This window comes from Staurois parvus, unplaced genomic scaffold (genome assembly GCF_062004578.1).
Source record: "Staurois parvus isolate SC_StPar_1 unplaced genomic scaffold, SC_StPar_1.0 ptg000565l, whole genome shotgun sequence".
NCBI lineage: Eukaryota > Metazoa > Chordata > Amphibia > Anura > Ranidae > Staurois > Staurois parvus.
The window spans coordinates 296527-317823 of record NW_028318361.1 but is presented as its reverse complement, the minus strand read 5'-3'; the positions used below and the strand labels follow the sequence as shown (position 1 = coordinate 317823).

At 41.6% G+C, this 21297-nt stretch overlaps 1 protein-coding gene across 1 annotated transcript; it reads left to right on the top strand.

The window, feature by feature from the left end:
* Positions 1–4079: 4079 nt before the first annotated feature.
* Positions 4080–17580, top strand: LOC149450678 (pancreatic secretory granule membrane major glycoprotein GP2-like). The gene is made up of 8 exons (XM_089691623.1): positions 4080–4157; positions 5556–5770; positions 8048–8202; positions 10838–11074; positions 12841–12997; positions 14495–14561; positions 15070–15108; positions 17132–17580. The coding sequence occupies exons 2-8, from the start codon at positions 5609–5611 to the stop codon at positions 17194–17196; spliced, it is 882 nt and encodes a 293-aa protein (XP_089547749.1). The 5' UTR covers positions 4080–4157; positions 5556–5608; the 3' UTR covers positions 17197–17580.
* Positions 17581–21297: the final 3717 nt, after the last annotated feature.

The window sequence follows — 21297 nt, the reverse complement described above, 5'->3', positions numbered from 1 at the left end:
GCACAAAGATCTTTTTCTCCAACCTAATTGTATATTTTAAAGACCCAAAGTAGAACTATTGTATAGAGTATACCAGGTAAATTGGTAGAGAAAGGTACCAAATCCGAAAATGTACAAGAATCACGTAATGTCATATGTAAAGGACTGACTAAACTGAGGGTGTTAGATAGGAAAATTGGATGGGAGCTGGAGAGACATTCAATCTCACCGTCCTTGTGTAATGATTTTACAGGTGCCACACCCCTATTTAATCAGAAAAAAGCAAAGACCCTAACAGAGGAAAAACTTATGGGGCTTTTCAAGGCATCATACCCTATGGTTTGGTATATGGTATGGTGCCTTGAAAAATCTCATTAGTTTTTCCTCTGTTAGGGTCTTTAAACTGAGGGTGCTTACAATGTAGTTCTTTCCACATTGGTGATCCAATGGAATAGGAACTCCTAGGTATTTTTTAAGTAGATAGAGGAAGAATGGACACATTAAGGGATCCAACAGGAGAAATGTTATTATACCATACCTGTATAATTGGCTATCAAAGGGGATATTTTGAAGGGTGGTCTTAGATTTTCATCATTAGCTAGAAGTTCCAGTATTTCGCTCTTTCCTTTGGTGCCTCTCTATGCTCCGGTGGGAGGTTTTATGGTCTTATCAGTGGTGTAATTGTCTGGCAAGCAATCACCATGCATACACTGCCAATACACTCCTGAGAAAGAAAAAATTCTTGTGAAATATGTTGAGTCATCCCATTCCACTAGATCACCAGCACTATGATAGGGAAATAGCTACATTGTGACACATTTGTGTATCATAGTAAATCTAATCATCTTTAGGTGGTATGTGGGATGCAGTGTATGGAAGTCTAGCACCACCAGTATAGTCAGTCCTTCGTATATGATCTTATGTGACTTTTAATCTATTTGTTGTACAATAAAATGGGTTTGTTTATACCTTTTGTTGGGGTTTGGTATCTCAAGAGCCTGATCTTCTGTTTTGTAAAGACTAAAAAGCAACAAATAGGAGAAGGTCATATGTAAAGGACTGACTAAACTGAGGGTGCTAGTCCTCCATCCCACACACCACTGACCAGCTCTATCTATGTAAGACAATTAGATTTACTACAATGAACAAATGTGTTACAATGTAGTTCTTTCCGCATTGGTGATCCAATGGAATAGGAGCTCCTAGGTATTTTTTAGGTGGATAGAGGAAGTATGGACACATTAAGGGATCCAACCGGAGTGATGTTATTATACAATACCTGCATAATAGGTTATCAAAGGGGATATTTTTAGGGGTGCTCTTAGATTTTTATGATTAGCTAGAAGTTCCAGTATTTTGCCCTTTCCTTTGGTGCCTCTCTATGCTCCGGTGGGAGGTTTTATGGTCTTATCAGTGGTGTAATTGGCTGGCAAGCAATCACCATGCATACACTGCCAATACACTTCTGAGAAAGAAAAATTCTTGTGAAATATGTTGAGTTGTCCCATTCCACTAGATCACCAGCACTATGATAGGGAAATAGCTACATTGTGACACATTTGTGTATCATAGTAAATCTAACCATCTTTAGGTGGTATGTGGGATGCAGTATATGGAAGTCTAGCACCATCAGTATAGTCAGTCCTTCGTATATGACTTTATGTGACTTTGTTGTACAATAAAATGGGTTTGTTTATGCCTTTTGTTGGGGTTTGTTACCTCAAAAGCCTGATCTCCTGTTTTGTAAAGACTAAAAAGCAACAAATAGGAGAAGTTCCTTTCTAAGTTTTTTTGCCTTTATAGTTTGTCAATAATAGATTTTTGGGCACTGAATGTCCAAAATGGAAAAAAAAGTGTCCGAAATTGTGTTTTAAACAAATATTAAAAATGTTGAAAGTTTATTTTTGTAATAGAACTGGCTGACATTTCAGACCAGCTATAAATATTAAATGCCTCCAGAAAAATGCATTGGTCATTAAGAATCGCTTTAGAGTTAAATCGGGACAGCTCGGGGCTAAATCCTGCCCGGGTGAGGTCCATTTACTCTAATGTCACCCAACCTCCACTTTCTATGTTTTTTTCAAGGTAGACGTATAGCATTCCATCTGGACCAATGAGTATATAAGAAGCTGAGAGATCAGTAATTGTCCACAGAACCCCTCCAACATCCAACTGCCTCTCCTAAAGGTAGCAAAGCTCAACCGACAACGAACTTTGCGCACTTGTTGGAAGATCATCAAGTTGCTGGAAGTTTCGTGAAGACCTGGGACATTTGAAAACCACATTTATCGGTTAGTATACAATTCCTAAGTCATTTACAACTGATAGCCGACAATAAGGATACAATTGTCATTTTCTAAAGCTGTACAATCTCCATGATGGGAGGGGATGTCATGGGAGAACGATGGAGATTGCCATTGGTATTTTCAGAATGCTGGTTGGTTATCATGCTGGTTGCGCTACTTTAAGTGAAGTAGCGTGATTTCAAAGTCGCATTCAGTGTGAACCAGAGATTACTGTAATGGTTTGAATCTTAGTGTTTTTTCACAGTAAATAAAAATAATTAATATTGTAACTTATATGAATTTTTTTTCTTTGTATTTATTTTGTTTTACTTTGTTTTTTGCTGTATTGCTCGACAGGTTTGAATCTTATTCTTTATTTCACATTATAAATTCTTCTTCTTTTTCTTGTTTTTATTATTAATAATGATAATAATAATATAATATATATGAAATAATTTCTTATCAATTATTGTTAGGTCTGGTATGTTACGTAGTCAATAAAAATAATGAATATTGTAAAATATATGGATGTTTGCTGTTTGTTTGTTTTTTTATTGTATTTATTTTGTTTTATTTTGGGTTTTACTGTATTACTTTATTGGTTTGAATCTTATTATATATTTCTAGTTATAAATGTATATATATATATCATTTTTTGGTAAAAAAGTCAATAAAGAATTTAATATTGTAGCATATATGGATGTTATTTTTTCCGTTGTATCTATTTTGGATTTTACTGTATAAAACTATATATAAAATAAAGCAAAACTCTGCAGGACTTTTTTCTTTTTCTTAGTTTTTTCAGATTTTTGCTAAATCACAAACAGAATTTGGTTGCTCATACTGGATGTATTTTCCAGGGTCCCTGATAACCATGAAGACAACACTGCTGCTCTCTGTATTGTGCGCTGCCATGGCGGGTGAGTGAAGTTGATGTCCTTTTCTCCTATAATAACACATCTGGAATACAGAGACAGCGATAGTTCCCAGAAATTAGATGGCACAATTGGGGAAGGGCAGATAGACAGAGAAGGAATGAGGGAGATTAATTCTCTAATTTAAATGTATCTAAACCCGAGAATAATAATGTAATATATTTCAGCTTGCTGCTTCTTATGGTGGCTGAATTAGTTTTAATTTTTTAGACTTTTTTTCACCTGGTGATCCTGCCAGCCTTCCTGTGACATCGCCCACTCTCCATATTGTATCTATGAACAAGCAGTGCCATAGGACTACAAAATCCTTCCCCCTTTCCTCATCTGTGTAAGATAGGAGGAAGGGGCAATAAACTGACCTGACAGGACTGATAAACCTGTATGAGATAAGACTGCAGAGTCCACAGGAGAGCATTGGATTTCTGGCAGGATCAACAGATAACAAAACAAATTAGGAATGAATGGCAGCCCCGCGTATCTGCTGAATATCAGCGTGGTTTGCCTGAGGGTGCAGGAATGCGTGTGATTTACACAAATTCCGGCACCTACATATATGTGAACCTCGCCTTATTCAGGAACACGGGTGACTACAACGCAGGGAAGAGGGTTGTGGAGCACTTTGTTTATGAATTGTAACACTTTTGGTAGACGTTTGTATATTGGAACACTCGGGTACAAGTTGCAGCGGTTGGACAATCATTGGATTGCTGTGGAGAACTTTGAAACAAACTAGACATTATCGCTGATTTATTTGAACTGTTGTGATCCTTGTGTCACATAGTAGCTTGATATGAGACCTGTTTAGACTTCCACACAGGAACACGGGGCGCACTTTAATGTTTTTCTGTCTCTCCAGTGGCTGCGTCTCAAACCTGTGGAAGTGCTACCTGTGCTCCTGAAGAGTATTGTGACATTAGTACTGCCTGCGTGTGCAATACAAGTCTCTTTACCAACACAGGTATGGAATGATATAATATGGTCAGAATGGGAGCCTTATGAAATCAAATATTGAATTTATGAAATAAAATGTATTTCTATGAATAAACCATATGAGGTGCATGTAGCACACATTAAATAGTGGGAAGGTGCAATGGTCACTTTACACCAGGATTCTAAATGAACCGCAATGGAGTGCCCTGGTGTGAATGAGCCCCCCGACTTCCTGAACATTTGAGTGGTGGAGAGTACAGGAATAATCTGACTGTCTGCAGATAAACATACAAACTGGGATTGCTGTGTGTAATATGGAGTCAGGAGACCATAGCAAGACCCAACTGAAGTCGGCTTGTCGTGTTCCCAAAGAAACAATCACTGTTTGCACCCAGATATGAGGCTTAGGGAGGTCTGTATCGGGGAAATCCTGAAAAAGAGTCATCAACTGGTAAATGACTCCTGTGTGCTCTCTAAAGCAGACTTTATGAACCCGAGTTCTGCAGAACCATAAGGTTCCTCCACAGGTTGGTTTGGGTTCGTTGAGCAAATTCTACCTCTCAGATAAGTTTATTCTAGTTGCTTCACTTCCGCTGAATGATAGGTCTGGGGGGGGGGGGGGACAGATGATGTATACAAAAGGCGGGGTCTCCCAGGTGACATCAATGACCATCTACGGATGTGACCAAATATAGTCAATGTTGTCACTGGGATCCAAATGTCATCTCTACTGGCCACCAATGTGGGGGGGGGGCACTACATTGACCACCAATGTAAGGGAGCACTACATTGACCACCAATGTACGGGGACACTACACTGACCATCAATGTAAGGGGACACTACACTGACCATCAATGTAAGGGGACACTACACTGACCACCAATGTACGGGGACACTACACTGACCATCAATGTAAGGGGACACTACACTGACCATCAATGTAAGGGGACACTACACTGACAATCAATGTAAGGGGACACTACACTGACCACCAATGTGAGGGGGCACTACACTGACCACCAATGTAAGGGGGCACTACACTGACCACCAATGTGAGGGGGCTCTGCACTGACCATCAATGTAAGGGGGCACTACACCAATTATCAATGTAAGGGGCAGTACAATAACCCCCAATGTAAGGGGGGGGGACACTACACTTATTATCAATATAAGGGGGCGCTACACTGACCACCAATGTAAGGGGGGGCTACACTGACCACCAGCAGTCAATGTACTGTATGTACACTGAAAGTTTAATTGTCCTTTAACTCCTTGACTCTCTGGCAGCTTTCTCCCCAGTCCCTGGTCACTCCTGCCACCCTACATTGGGTATATAGAACACCTCCTATGGTGTATAATGTACATCAAGTATGTCACCGTCACCTTCTCATCTCAGGAATGCTGAATACATTTACTTTTATTTAGGAGGCCTTCCATCTCCAAATTTTACTTGTACTGGAGCAAAGTTCAATATACAAATGCCAAAATGTTGGTTGGAAGCACATGGGTATAACATCACCAATGTAAGGCTGAACAGCACCAACTCTGACTGTTTCGCAGTAAGGGAGCTTGTGGATGGAACATCGCAGTTGACCCTTCATCGTCCATTGACGACTTCTGACTGTAACACTTATACTGAGGTAAGTTCTCTTGACACGGTCTGACTGTTTGTTATACAAGAGAAGCAAAAACAGATACATTAAAGTATGTATAGAAAAAAAATGGGGGGTCCGCTCTTCCGGACCCTGCATTCACTATATCTGCTCTCCCCGGACACCGCATTCATTATATCCGGTCTCCCCGGACCCCGCATTCACTATATCCGCTCTCCCCGGACATCGCATTCACTATATCCGCTCTCCCCGGACCCTGCATTCACTAAATCCGGTCTCCCCGGACCCCGCATTCACTATATCCGCTCTCCCCGGACACCGCATTCACTATATCCGCTTTCCCCGGACCCCGCATTCACTATATCCGCTCTCCCCGGACCTCGCATTCACTATATCCGCTCTCCCCGGACCCCGCATTCACTATATCTGCTCTCCCGGGCCCCGCATTCACTATATCCGCTCTCCCCGGACCCCGCATTCACTATTTCCGCTCTCCCCGGACCCCGCATTCACTATATCCGCTCTCCCCGGACCCCGCATTCACTATATCCGCTCTTCCCGGACCCCGCATTCACTATATCCGCTCTCACTGGACCCCGCATTCACTATATCTGCTCTCCCAGGACCCCGCATTCACTATATCCGCTCTCCCCGGACCCTGTATTCACTATATCCGCTCTCCCCGGACCCTGCATTCACTATATCCGCTCTCCCCGGACCCCGCATTCACTATATCCGCTCTCCCCGGACCCCGCATTCACTGTATCCGCTCTCCCCGGACCCCGCATTCACTATATCCACTCTCCCCGGACCCCGCATTCACTATATCTGTTCTCCCCGGACCCTGTATTCACTATATCCGCTCTCCCCGGACCCCGCATTCACTATATCCGCTCTCCCCGGACCCCGCATTCACTATATCCGCTCTCCCCGGACCCCGCATTCACTGTATCCGCTCTCCCCGGACCCCGCATTCACTATATCCACTCTCCCCGGACCCCGCATTCACTATATCTGTTCTCCCTGGACCCCGCATTCACTATATCCGCTCTCCCCGGATCCCGCATTCACTATATCCACTCTCCCCGGACCCCGCATTCACTATATCCGCTCTCCCCGGACCCCGCATTCCCTATATCTGCTCTCCCCGGACCCCGCATTCACTATATCCGCTCTCCCCGGACCCTGCATTCACTGTATCCAGTCCCCCACAGTACACACAACATGGAAATAAACATAAGCTGCTAAATACCTTTTCTAATCAGCAGTATATAGCTGTCTTGTGACTTCTGTCAGTGTCCAGCTGAGCACTGGTTAAAACTTATAGGAGGAGTTTTCATTCTGCTCTGACTGTCCTATGAGGCTGCAAGTGAAAAGTCACTTTTCTTTTTTTATCTGTGGGCTATTCATTTTTATTTGGCTGTTTTGGGTGGAGTTCTGCTTTAACAAACCTGGAGACTTCCTTTTTGTCCTGTCAGAGAATACACTGCCTCTCTGTCTGGACAGTGCTGATTGGCCCTGTGCTGATCACATGCACCCTCCCAAAGAAAAAAGAAAAAAACCTCTCTAGCAATACACACCAAACTGAACATGTGCAGAGTGACTCCTGGAGCTCTGTACTATCAGCAGATGGACTGGGGTCAGTAGAAGAAGGGGAGTATCTGAGAAGACAGGATAAAACATTCTTCTTTCACAATGTGGAGGATTAACCCCTTAGGTTCCACAGTGAGTACACCAAGCATGCTTTATGGCATCTACAGACTGATTGTACTGTTGGGGGTTTAGTAACAGTTTATTGGAGTAGAGAAGGCTTAGAACCATTGTTATGTTTTTTTGTTGTTGTCTTTGTCCCCAGAAGAGTGTTTTACCCTCTACATAGTTTTTTTTTTACATTTTCATCCAGGCTCAGCAGAACAAATTAAAGCAGCACAAACCCGGAGCTTTTGTTTTATCCTAATGGATTCACAACACTGATGAAAAAATACCCCAATACAGTTACAACCCCCCTGTCCTCAAACACTTACCTGGTGTACCTGGTCACTTCCACCGGATCCTCCATGTCTGTACTATTCCCTGAACCTTCTGTTTCTACAGGAGATAGTGAGGGGCGTGATTGACTCCTGCAGCTGCATGGGAGGAGTGAGGAGGGGCGTGGCTTGCTGGGCGCTGTGTGTTTAAAAAGACACACACAGCCCCAGCTGAGGGTGCAAATGCATAGATGTCTCTTTAGCAGTTGGCAGATCACTGTATGGCGGGGCGTTTTCTGACGTTGTCTAATGACTTATGTGTTTCCTCTCTCTACAGGTAAACTCAACCCATATCACATACATAAATCAGCTGAATATTCTTGCTGAGACGGATCCGATCCGAATAGCCAATGATGCTGTCATGAATGTCTCCTGCTCTTACCCGCTGTCTTTGAATGTCAGCCTTAATGTGACCCTGCACCCAGTTGTTGGGTAATTATTATTACATGATGTTGGTCTTTCAGGAATCCATGCTGATTGTCTCTTATGATATACTCTTGTGTAAGCGGTCCTTAACCCCTTCACTCCTGAGGGTGAAACAAATCCTAATGCCTAAGCACAATTAGCAACGTTGACCTGTGTTAGTAAAACCGTCCATATCATCACAACTACTTCGTACATCGAGGTGGATTATACCGCGTTTTTTTTCAGGACAAATTGAGCTTTCCTTTGGTAGTAAATGGTAATGGATATCTCCTGATTTATTTTTTATCATCAAAGGAAAACTGGCCCAAAATATTTAATTTTTTAATATTTATTTTTACAAAATGTTTTTCCCTCTATGCTAGGAGTTAGAGAGATACAATGTATCTCTCTCCTCCATTTATAGAGAGAAGAAAAAAAAAAGGGGGCCGGGCTGTACAGCGACTGATCACTGTGTTAGCCAATCAGAGGCTATCACTGCAATCATGTGACCTGGAATCGGTAGTCCCAGGTCCTGATCATTAGAACGGGACCCGGGGTTCTCAGTGACAACGCGGTCTTTGTGCTGGCTGCGCTGTGTGACGCGCTCCCAGTAGAAAGACCGGTACGGAAATAGGCGGCCCCACGGAAAAAAGCCCAGTTCTGTGAGGGCTGATATTTGTGTGACGTCGGTGTCAAGGGGTTAAAATAGAACTTTAGTCAGAAAACTAAGCCCTGCTAGATCACTCCAGGCTGGCCCCTTTTGCAGGTATAGCCATGGAAAACATTAAAAACAACTACCTGTACTGTTTAAAATCCAGTAATACACTGCCCCACCCTGCTCTGCACATGCTCAGTTGCTCTCTAATTTGCAGCACTGTGCCTAAAATCAGAGCCACAAGAGGCCGATCTGCTGACATCCCGCTGCTCAGGGGCTCTGGGCTTCGTCAAAATGGCAGCCTCCAGTAAGCAGAAACCAGAGGCGAATCACAGCACACACTAATTTTTGTAGCATCATTAATAATGTAGAATGTATTTCTCTAAAGAACATAATTTTTTATCAAGTAGCTATAGGTAAAGTTCCACTTGAAGCAAAACGTCAAATATCTTCCCAACAGTAGATGTTAAACTCACAGGTCTGTGGTTACTAATTAAAGAGCTCAATCTGTTTCTTAGCAAAGACACTAAACTGACCTTACTGATTTGGAAACAAAAGCTTAGATATACCTGAGCTCAACTCTCGGAGGACACATGGGTGTAAGCCATCTGGGCCAAGTGCTTCCAAGCCGCCCTGTTAAATCGAGAGGAAACGTCTCTGCAGTAGAAGAGTCTTTATACCCCGTGTCTCCTCCCTTCCTTCTGCTTCAGTGCTGCAGCCTCCATGAGACTCTTTGGCATTGAATGCTTGTTTGTCCCCCCCGCCACATTGCTGGGTTCCTTCCACCTCACCCTACAACACTGCTAAGTCCTACATTGACATTGGGGCCAAAGAAGGAACCATGGCATGTGCTGGGAGACTCAGGTGCACTTCCAGAAATGTTGAATACTGAAGAGTCCGGTGGAGTATGAAAACTTTTTTATTGCAGGTACATTTAGTCTCAATTTGTTTTCCAGTCTGACAAGGTAATTGAAAGAAGTATGGATTTAAAAAAACAAACAAACATATTAACCTCTATGCTGCAGTTGCCCAATGTCTGCTCTAAAACCAAAAAATGTGCAATCAACTGACTCTCGGTCTCCTTGGAGCAAAGAGTGGTGACTGTCAGTCACCACTCTCCACTCTGTTCCTCTAGCACTTACTAGAGATCTAGGTGGGTAAAGGAGTGGGTGCAGCTGGCTCTCAGCCAGGCTCAGCTGTCAATCAGACAATATTGTTGGGATCCTTCCAGATCCTGGGCGGCTCTGCCGTGTCATCTAACAAAAACCCGCTATTAGCTGAATCTGGGTCCCAGTATGGATTTAAAAAAACCAATATACATACCTCTATGCTGCAGTATTGGTGTAATTCTGCAGTTGCTCCATGTCTGCTCTAAAATCAAAAATGAGCAACCAAATGACTGCTGATCTCTCGTTTCTCGGTCTTCTTGGAGCAAAGAGCGGTGACTGTCAGTCACCACTCTCCACTCTGCCCCTCCAGCACTTACTAGAGAGCTAGGCTAGGCTAGGAAAGGAGTGGGTGCTGCTGCCTCTGACGCTCAGCCAGGCCCAGCTGTCAATCAGGCAGCCAGGTGGATCCCAACAATATTGCTGGGATCCTTCCAGATCCTGGAGCAGCTCTGCCGTGTCATCTGACAAAAGCCCACCATTAGCTGAATCTGGGTCCCATGGGAGCAATAGAAAGTGCACTGCTATGACCCACAGAAGAAGTATGAACAAAAAAACGTTTTGACCATACATCTCTTTTAAATGATCTTTATTGGTCTAATTCTTAAGCAGATTCATTTTAAACCTTTGTGGTGCATTTGCAATTGTAGTTGTAGCAGTTTCACCGCTTCCATCAGTATACACGGAGCTGAGGGGGGTATTTAATAGGTTTGCTCTTTTTTTATCCTCAGTGCAATTAATGTCAGTTCTGCGTCCTCTCTGTATAATAACATAGACGCATGGCCACTTACCTACAAGGGGTTCTAGGTAGGTAACATTTTGTTGTGTGTTTATTTTCCAGGAGCACAGTAATAAACGGCACTACAGCAGATGCAAGTTATGTAGCCTTAATGGTGGCCTATAAAGATCAGTTTACGACCCTTCTCTCAGAGACTGACCCCCTGACAGTGGAAGATATTATCTACATCTCAGTGGTCGTACCAGATCTGGATTCCAAAACCTTCAACCTCTCAGTGGTGAATCTTTATGCCTCTCCTACCAACTCAAGCGACATCAAGTACTATCTTCTTAAGAATGAGTAAGTACGCAGTACACAGGTTAGTAGCTCTGCGTGTTCTTTGCACACTTGGACTGCAGAAATAATTCATTAAATGCCCAGAACAATATATCACCTTAGGAGGTAGGTTGTTGTAGTGTTGGCATGAAGTTCTGAACTGATCTACACAAGACAACTTTTTAAAGTCAAATAATTCTGCAGTTTGTCTTTAAAGCCACTCAGACTTTTTTTATTTCAGTTTTGGATAGAGCTGGGGAAAGGTTAGAACCCTTGTACAGGGGCATCCCTAGGGTTGGTGTCACCCGGTGCGGTAACATGTGGTGTCACCCCTCTAGAGGTGGGCAGTCCCTGTCATGCACACACAGCCTGGCTCTTCCCCTACCTGTGTCCCCGTCGCACCCCCCAGACCAGTGTTGCAAGATCAGTTAACTCCATATAGGTTGCAAGCCGATGATCCCCACAATATGGATCAGAACTGCGGAATGGGGAGCATAATGGATTTGACTCTGATACATCTTTCTTTGATCGTTGACTTGCAAACTATATGGGGTTAACTGATCTTGCAACACCGGTCCGGGGGGTGCGACGGGGACACAGGGAGGGGAAGAGCCAGGCTGTGTGTGCATGACAGGGACCGCCCACCTCTGGAGGGGTGACACCACGTGTTAACACAGAACCGATCCATCTTGCGGGGATCGTCGGCTTCCTTTACTATTTTTGGTGTCACCCCCTGAGATAGGTGTAACCCGGTGCGGTGCGCACCCCCCGCACCCACCTAGGGATGCCACTGCCCTTGTAAGGTGTCCGTGGCTCCTTTGAGGCACTTTCAGCTTCCTGTTCCATGCTGGTGACACCAGGTCTAGAATTAAGGAGATGGAGTCATCAAGACAGTACAACACAGACAGCAATACAAACCAGGTGAGAGATTCTTTCTCTTCACCACTCCGCTTGCCCTCCATGTCCCCACTGGAGAGATTTTACATCAATTTGTGTCCCTGTATTTGTGTGTCACCAGGACAGGAAATGAGGGGGAATATTTCTTCAGACAGCAATACAAACCTTGAGAAGGGACTAGGTGTAGAAGGAGAAAAAAGGCAAAAAGCCAACGTATTTTGAGGGTGTTAAGCAGTCCGCCTTCATCAGCGCTTCAGGTACTTAGGTATATGGAGAAGGACTGGACTCAATAGGATGGTGATTGGTGAAAGATCTAACAATCTTTAGGCATGGCTTTCCCAGCTGCTTTAGGCACCAAGCAATGAATACCCACCAGAGGATCTAATCCTTTCCCATACTATTCATTGATTATAAGAAAAGGTTACAACTACAGAGCTCTTTTAAAATGATACAAAACTTCAGGTTTGAAGTAACACTTACCTGATGTGTCTTCCATTGAAGGACCCGTTTGCACCACCTGTGATGGGCTGCTTTGCTCAAGGCAAGGCTCTACGCATTGACAATCCATAGTTTCCAATAGGCCAGTTCACAGCAATGCATTGGATGAAAAGGATGAATGTTGTATTTTAACAGAGCGCAATACATTGGAGACTTTAATGCTAAGTAACAGAAACAATAATAATGAACACGTGCCTGAAATCATCCATCCAGCTATAATACAGTATACATGTAAAATAATGAAGACATGCCATGTATTGTTCATCTATAACAGATATATGTATTTATACAGTATATACCCCATATATTGATCAGCTCTATTAGTATGTACCAGTATTGTGTTCTAATCTTTAGATAACAGTAACTGAAAGCTGATGAAAGGTTTCTGTATCTAGGTGCCCATCTAGCCAAATATCTACTGACCAACTAGCAGTGAACAGCAACGGAGTCAGCAATGAAGCTCGGTTTGCAATGAAAGTCTTCAAGATCGCCAGTTCTGACACCGTCTATCTCTATGCTGAACTTAGACTCTGCACTGATGATTGCACCGTGGTAAGACTCAACATACACATAGAGGATGTTCTGTGATTTCTGTGCCTGAAGGAGCAGTCAGGGCTTCATTAGCCATACCCACATATTAGGAACCGGGGTTTTTCTTCAACGGGAACGCAGTTCCGGCACCTTCAGCATAGAATGATTGTAAGGGCAAGGAGTGCAGGGAAGTAGAAGTATTTTGTTGCTAAGGAGGTCAATTGTTGCTAGGGGCTATATTGTTACTGGGAGGATCTATTGCTGCTGGGTAGTATCCATTGTTGTTAAGGGGTATTTAGTTGTGGGGGCTTTGTTGTTGGCTGCTGACAAATATATTGTTACCGAAGGGCGTCTGTTGTTGCTATGGTGGATGAATTGTTGTTGTGAGGTTTTTGTGTTGTAAGGGGATCTATAGTTTCTGGCCAACAATCCAACCAGCATGTCATTGGAAGAAACCCACACAAACATAACATGCAAACTCCATGCAGTTAGTGTCCTGGCTGGGAGGTTAAGATCCCCAGTGCTGCAAGGCATGAGTGCTAACCATCAATCCACTGTGCTGCCCAAATGTCCACAGTTGGCTTTCTGATCATTACATGGCCTTATTAAGATGCATAGAGGTGTTTATGAACCAAAAATATAAAAAACAAATAAATAAACTCCAAGCATAAAGATGTCAGCTTCCCTCCTGAGTACCAGATCTGCTGCTGCTAACCAAGCAGGAAGAACATTGCTGTGTGTAAAGAGCACATTACCTGAATTAATGGCCAACTCCACACAAATGTGGCAAATTAAATCATATGCTGGCTACTGATATTGAGATACCACCACCAGAATTCACAGTTCTGCCCATCTGCTGCAGCCATAACATGGGATGAGCTAGGGTTTGGTTTAAACTCTAACAAAGATGATTGATGGCCAGCCCCAACAAAGACAAATGATGGTTTCATGCTCATCCCCAACAAAGACCACTGATGGTTTCATGCTCATTCCTAACAAAGATGACTGATATTGTCATGCTCATTCCTAAAAAAGACCACTGATGGTGTCATGCTCATTCCTAACAAAGACAATTGATGGTGTCATGCTCATACCTAACAAAGACCACTGATGGTGTCATGCTCATTCCTAACAAAGATCACTGATGGTTTCATGCTCATTTCTAACAAAGACAATGGATGGTTTCATGCTCATTCCTAATGAAGACAATGGATGGTGCCATGCTGCCCTGATACAATGTAGAATAAATAGGTGATTGAGGAATATGGCTTAGAGTGACTGAAACCAATGTGGAGGGGAAATGCAAACTATTCCAGGGAAGTCTCACCATTGGAGTGATGGAAGAACTTGGTGCGCCCGCATCCTCCACTGTTTCCTTTGTGGGGATAACACAGATAAAGGAACATGAAGGGGACGTGACTTTAGCATAGCTGTGGTGTTTCTTGGATACAATTTGCAGTTCCTTCATCGATTTCACTTGTCTGGAATTTCTGTTGAATTACTTTTATTTCCTTACAGACCTGCAGCTCCAGATCAGGTGTTTCCAAGAACATTGCAGGAAGAATCGGTATCTATCTGAATGCAGGTAAGTCATCTCAGGTTCAGTTTTGTTACAGTAATTTTCCGTGTTCCTTCAGTCACATATATTAAAGACAAACATATTTTTTTGGGGTAATGTGGGAAAAGGGTTAAAGCTTTTGTCAAGTATTATCTGCTGTCTTTGTTCCCTTTGTGGGAATACCTCTCACTTCCCATTCTGTCTGACTCCTGTCACCTGACCAGGAAGGATGGAGAAATGTCCCAGAGGGGACAAATCAATAAAACTTGCAGAGATTCTAACCCTTCACTGTCATAATAAAAAAAAATGTTTTCTTGCTGAGTGTGTCCCGTATATTTAAAAGATAAAAAAGTGAACAAATTGCCCATTGTTTGGGTTTATTGTCGGGGCTTACAAATGCTTCAACGTCTACGGTGAACACAACCCAATTATTTCAGCCTCCAGTGAATGTGAATGTCATACGATATATCCAGAAGAATGAGTCTCAGCCCTGTTGAGATCTCCAATTAACAGAAATGTTTTTCTTTATTTCCAGCTGATAAGTCTTACGATACAGATGTCAGTTCTGCTAGCGGTAAGTAAACTCTTACATTGAGACTTCTTATGGTTTAAAGAGTTGTAGTTAAACATGTTCAACCCATTTATAGCAACAACACCCTTATATGTGGGGGAAGGGCAGGTGGACCTCAACATCCATCCCCTGCATATATGCCCCACCCCCAGGACTGTGACCGAGCTGTTACCAATAGCTCACAGTCAACTACCAATAATCAGCAGTTGGTAGGATTGGCTCCGGATGATGTCAGCACTGTGCAGCAAATCACAGTGCAACATGATCAGGTGACCCTCCTATCGACCTTTGGGTATCAGGGCCCATTTAAAGCACCAGCTGCCACCAGCATAAAGAGGCTAATGCTGAATTCCAGGAAATAATCTAAATTTTCAGATGAATAACAGATAGGGGAGCCATATTACCTGCCAACGAATTTGTATTTTTGTTCCTGAGATTTACACAACTCTGCCACGCAGCACAGCCATGAGGATGACGCCATTTTTACTGTTACACTTAGGAATACAGCGGTGTCCTCTCCCCACCCCCAGTTGGGCAGTAGCACACTGATTAGGTCATCTACCCCTCCTCCTATCCGCATACTCCTTGTAAATACTTCTGTGTGCAGCACATGATTAGTACTCCATCCTTGTGCTGTTTCTTCCTTTCACTTATTATTTTATTGCAGGTACTTATATAGCACAACCAATTTACACATATATTGTACATTCATATCAGCCCCACCCTCAAGGAGCTTACAATCGAAGGTCCCTAACTCTCATACATACATACAAATACTAGGGCCGATTTAGCTCCCATTGTGTAGGTAGTGCCATGGTTGGGATTTGAACCAACGAACCCAGTGCTGCTAGGTAGACGTGCTAACCACTTAGCCACTATCCTTCTCTCCCATTCTTTTTCTCCTGTACAGGGATGGCAAAAGGCCGATACCAGATCACAGTTAGGTACTTACACTGCTTGCATTAAAAAAAATGCTGAGCAAAAAATATTGTCTCCTTTTCAGCCTTTGCAGATTCCTGTTACTGGCCACAAAAATATTCAACTCCTCCATAGAGATATGTCAAATTTCCCATTTCCCCCCATCTCACCTGCCTAATTCTAACACTGACTGAGAGCTTTGACCTATCCATATAATTCTATGCATACAGTTCGTATTTATCTAAAAATGTATTGATTTTTTTTTTTTTTATAAAACCATAAAGTTAAAGGGTTGTTAGCAATGATTGAGACTTTCAATTAGAAAGAGACAATCTGAAGGCAAACAGCTTCTGTTGTGCTGTATTTGGAAAACACATAATGCTCCATGACACAAATATTGTATTACATTTTTTTTTTGGTATTTATTGCTGTCCCCCACTAGACAGATTTTGTTTTGCTTAACCTATATTAGCATGTTGTTGTTTTTGGTGGTATTTATTGTCCCCTCACTAGACAGATTTCTCATCACTTCCTGTGTGGTCAACACAACTACAGTGGAGGGGATCTCTGTATTAATGCGTACATCCAGCCATTTTTTCTCAGCTTCAGAAATAGTCGGAAAGGATAAGGCTCCATTTTGGGCTTTTATTGCCATCTTGGGATATGTTGGTGAAATTTCCCTTTGCTTACTGTCCCAGTAAAATGAAAGCAAATCTCCAACAACAACACAGACAGAAATCATTTTTTTTATTAAGTAGAGTATAGAAAGGTCAAAGTACCTGCCAGCTTTTTTATTGCTGTTTGGGTCCATGTAGCAGATTTTCCCTCAATTCCTTTTTGGTAAAAGTCACTTTGACGGTAAATTTCTCTAATGATGCCCCATATCAATTAGACTGACAAGATTTAAAATTCTATCTCTATAGCATTCAGATTTATAAAAATGTTGGTACTTACTTACTTTAAATTCCCATAGTCACAATCAGGTATAAAAGTTGGCTTTCATCAGACTGCAACTACAATGAAAATGTAGGATTGAACAGAAGATCTTCCATTGGAAGATGACAACCCTTCCCACTCCATTCCTAATATCTTCTCTGTGTTCTTCCAGGTTTCTCCATGCCTTGGACTTTGTCTGCTCTGATCTCCTCCTGGATCCTGATGAAGCTGATGTAAAGTCTTCGAGCACCAACCATCCCGGGCACCATGAGGCTTTGACGTAACGTCAACCCTAATGCTCTCGGCAGAGAGAAGTTATGAAGGAATCTTGTATCTATTTCTTTTTCTGTGTATGCTATTGGCTGCATCATATATAACGCTACCTAGGATAACCTCGCCGCTATGCGCCCTGATTATTACTCATTTTGTACAGTGCCGATATTCTGCTCTTTTGGCTTAGAGGTGCCGGCTTTATATCTGAGCTATTTATTGTGTTGTATTTATTGTACGGCAAGAATGGTTAATGGAGTGGACAATATATTAGATATTTTGTATCCCTGGTGAGCACAACCTGTACTTTTTACTGTTCTTTTACATATAATAAACTGCAAAGTAATGTAATTCAAGGTGTTTCTTTGCATTTATATTCAGTCATTGCAGGTGCTATGGTTAGGGAAAGGTGCCTCCTAAGGCATAGCTAACCCCAAAACCCAAAATGTAATATATTGCAGCTCACTGGCCCCTTAGATTAGTGGTTGCATTTTTCTTTTTTTTTCAGGTATTTTCCCCCCTTTTTTTAATTTAAAGTTTTATTTGATTTTCCAGTACAAAAAGAACAACACCTTTTCACACATACGTATTTCCATTCAATCCAATATTACCCCCACCCACCCTTCCACCCTCCCCCCAACCTATTTTCCCCATCCACATCCTGTTTCCTGAACTATATCTTCTCTCATATCTATCTATCTATCTATCTATCTATCTATCTATCTATCTATCTATCTATCTCTGATACTGCTCTCTCTCGGATTCTCAATTAAGGCTCTCTCCTGACTTCTAAACTTCCCCCTCAATTTTGACCAGTTCCATATATCTTTTAGATATATATATATATATCTTAGGTTTTACATTTCAACCAACTGCACCACATTTTCCTGAATTATTCCATTTTATCCTCCTCCATGTGACATAGCATCTCCATCCTATAGATATTTTCATCTCTATTTATCCATTCGTTAATTCTTGGTGCTTCAGCAACCTGCCAGAACTTGGGAATCAAACCCTTAGCCACCCTAATTAAGTGATAAAGTAGCCTATTTTTATATAATTTCGCTGAAGGCTCAAAGTTATAAAATAAACATCTCCAGGGATCTCTCTGTACAGTTATCCCACATATTTCCTGAATGTATTGGATTATTTCCCTCCAGTAATCCTGTATTTTTGGGCAACCCCACCATAGATGTGCCATTGTACCCCTTTGTCTACATCCTCTCTAGCACAGAGGTGAAGTATCTACAGTACTTGTTGCCTCTAAGCTACGTTTGGTGTAATATACCATCTAGCTAAACATTTATAGTTCATCTCCACTGTGCTCATATTTGTCACCTCATGCGTTAATTTGAAAACGTTATTCCATTGCTGTGCATTCAATTATGCTCCAAGCTCCTTTTCCCATTTTTCCAAGAACCCCAGAGGATCAGTTCCTTCCATAGCCATAAGAATCTTATAAATCCTAGAAGTGACACATTTTGGGGTTATTTTTTCTTTTAACAATTTATCAAATGGATACATGTCCTCCGATGTCCTCAGTGGTTGTGGGAGACTTGAAACAAAATGGTTTAGTTGATAGTACCGCCACTCATCAAATGTGATCAATAATTTTTTTCTTTAAATTTTGAAAAGTGTTCAATTTCCCATCATTCAATATATCCTTCAAGCGCGTGTTCTTATCCTTTATTCATTTCCCAAAAATATTATCCTTCCCCGGGGGGGGAATACTTTGTTCCCACCAAGGGAGTCGATATTGAATTATATTTCCATTCTTTTTGACTATACATTCTATCCCATAATCCCATATACTCAAAACTTTCCTTGTGTCCTGTTAACATCTAATGTGAGAAACTTATATCTTATCCATACAATCTTCTCTAACTGTGCCTTACTTAAAATCCCTTCCATCTTTACCCATCCTTCCCCTTGTGAATTAAATGTCCAATCTCCTATTCGTGACAAAATCACTGCTAGATAGTAATTTCTTACGTTGGGTAAGCCCAAAACCCCATTTCCTTTTACTCTACTCAGGACCTCGTAACTGATTCTTGGTTTCTTATTTGCCCATATAAACTTAGTAATCATCTTCTTTATTATCCTGAAAAAAGACCCTGAAAGGTGAACCGGGAGCATGTGGAACTTATACAGAATTTTTGGCATTATCACCATCTTTACCAAATTTATACATCCTATTCAAGAGGCTCCTCCCTTTGAAAGTCTCCTTAGCTCTTCCTTAACTTCATTTAGTAGTGGGATATAGTTTGCCTTATATATACCTTTTATTGAGGGGGTTCATTTTACTCCCCAGGTAACCTATTTCCTTTTCCCTCCAGATAAATGGAAACTCTTTTTTGTAGACTCAACGTCTCTGACATTGGGAGGTTGATATTTATTATTTCTGATTTTACCCGGTTTATTTTCAAGTTTGATAGCTCACCAAACTGTTTTATTACTCTCATTAGGTTAGGCAACGTTATTCTGGGTTTACAATATAAAACAACGTATCATCTATGTCAACATATTATCTGCATATGTGGCTTCTTTATGCTCCATTTCACCTATCTTTATTCCCGCTATATCTACACATTTCCTTGCCCTCGCCAGAACAGGTTCCAAAGACAGTACAAACAACAAGTTGTTCATTCTAAAAAACTGAGAAAGAGATCTGTTAACCGTGACCGCTGCTGACGGGCTATTATACAATCATTTTATGCATTTTAGGCCCTATTTCTAATGTCTCTAGTGTATCAAACATGAATCCCCAATAAAACCTAAAAAAAATTTTCAGCATCGATCGATAGGAGTATTGCCGGCACTTTCTCTCTCTTAGCTCTTTGTACAAGAATCAAGGGTCTCAAACCATTATACCTACCTTCTCTTCTCGGGATAAAACCCACCTGATCTAGATGTACTCATTCAGGCATCAAGTCCTTCAGTCTCATTGCCAGCACCTTAGCATATAATTTAGTGTCTGTGTTTAGTAATGATATAGGTCTGTAACTGGCCTCCAACTCCTCCCCCCCGTGATTTCATATACCTGCACATTTTAGGGACAAGAAGATCTCTAAATTTTTTTAAATATCCCACTGTGTATCCATGCAGCCCTGGGCTTTTACCTCCCACAGTGTTCTTTAAGGCTAAGTTAATTTCCTCTGGGATAATAGGTCTCTCAAGGGTCTTTAGTTTTGAGAAACATGAGCCTGCACAGGACTATATATATACTGAGCGTGTTGTGACCTCCTATGATCAGGGGATCAAAGGATATGGTAAGCCTCCATATTGGAATGAAGATTTTTCACCACAGATAAAAGGGAACTGTTCTATACACTTTATAAGGACTGTTTTATTTATGTTGATTTAATTTATTTGTTTTTTGGCAATGGATCACTCTTGAGCACTTTCTTGGTTATATTTTATTGGACATATATTATTTGTACATTATTCATGAATTATTGGAGGTATTTATTATTATATATTTTTTTAATTTTCTTTATATAAAGAGACAATACAAATAACAATAATATCACATCAAATACATCAAATACACCCCCTTTTCCCCCATTTCCTCCCCCCCAATCCTCTCCCCCTTAAAAAAACCCCATGTCCATTCCTGTCTTATCTTCTCTTTCCCTTTTTGTATACCAACCCATTTCCATTTATCTGTTTAATCATTTAATTTCCTCAACTCAATTATCAAATCATCCGTCATTTTGACATAATTTCCTGATGTTCTAAAATCACACCACCCTCTCCATTTTTCTCTATACACTTCCACTTTATCCTCCTCAATATAACACAACTCCTCCATCTTATTAATATACTCAGTTCTATCCATCCAGTCCTTCATTGTTGGGGAATCCTGGACCTGACAATATTTAGGAATCAAGCTCTTTGTAAATAATACGCTATGCTATTTTTATATTGTTTTACTGACAACTCTGTTTTGTAGAAAAGGCACACCCACGGGTACTTCTGTATTGAAGTCCCCAAAATCTCCTGTATATTTTTATTATTTCTTGCCAAAATACTTGTATATTTGGACTTTCCCACCAAATGTGCGCCATC

Excerpts from the sequence above, each read along its gene's own strand:
- LOC149450678 (XM_089691623.1), top strand. The coding sequence starts at position 5,609 with ATGCCAAAATGTTGGTTGGAAGCACATGGGTATAACATCACCAATGTA. Across the intron at positions 12,998-14,494 it reads GCACTGATGATTGCACCGTG|ACCTGCAGCTCCAGATCAGG; the intron begins GTAAGACTCAAC and ends ATTTCCTTACAG. Across the intron at positions 15,109-17,131 it reads AGATGTCAGTTCTGCTAGCG|GTTTCTCCATGCCTTGGACT; the intron begins GTAAGTAAACTC and ends GTGTTCTTCCAG.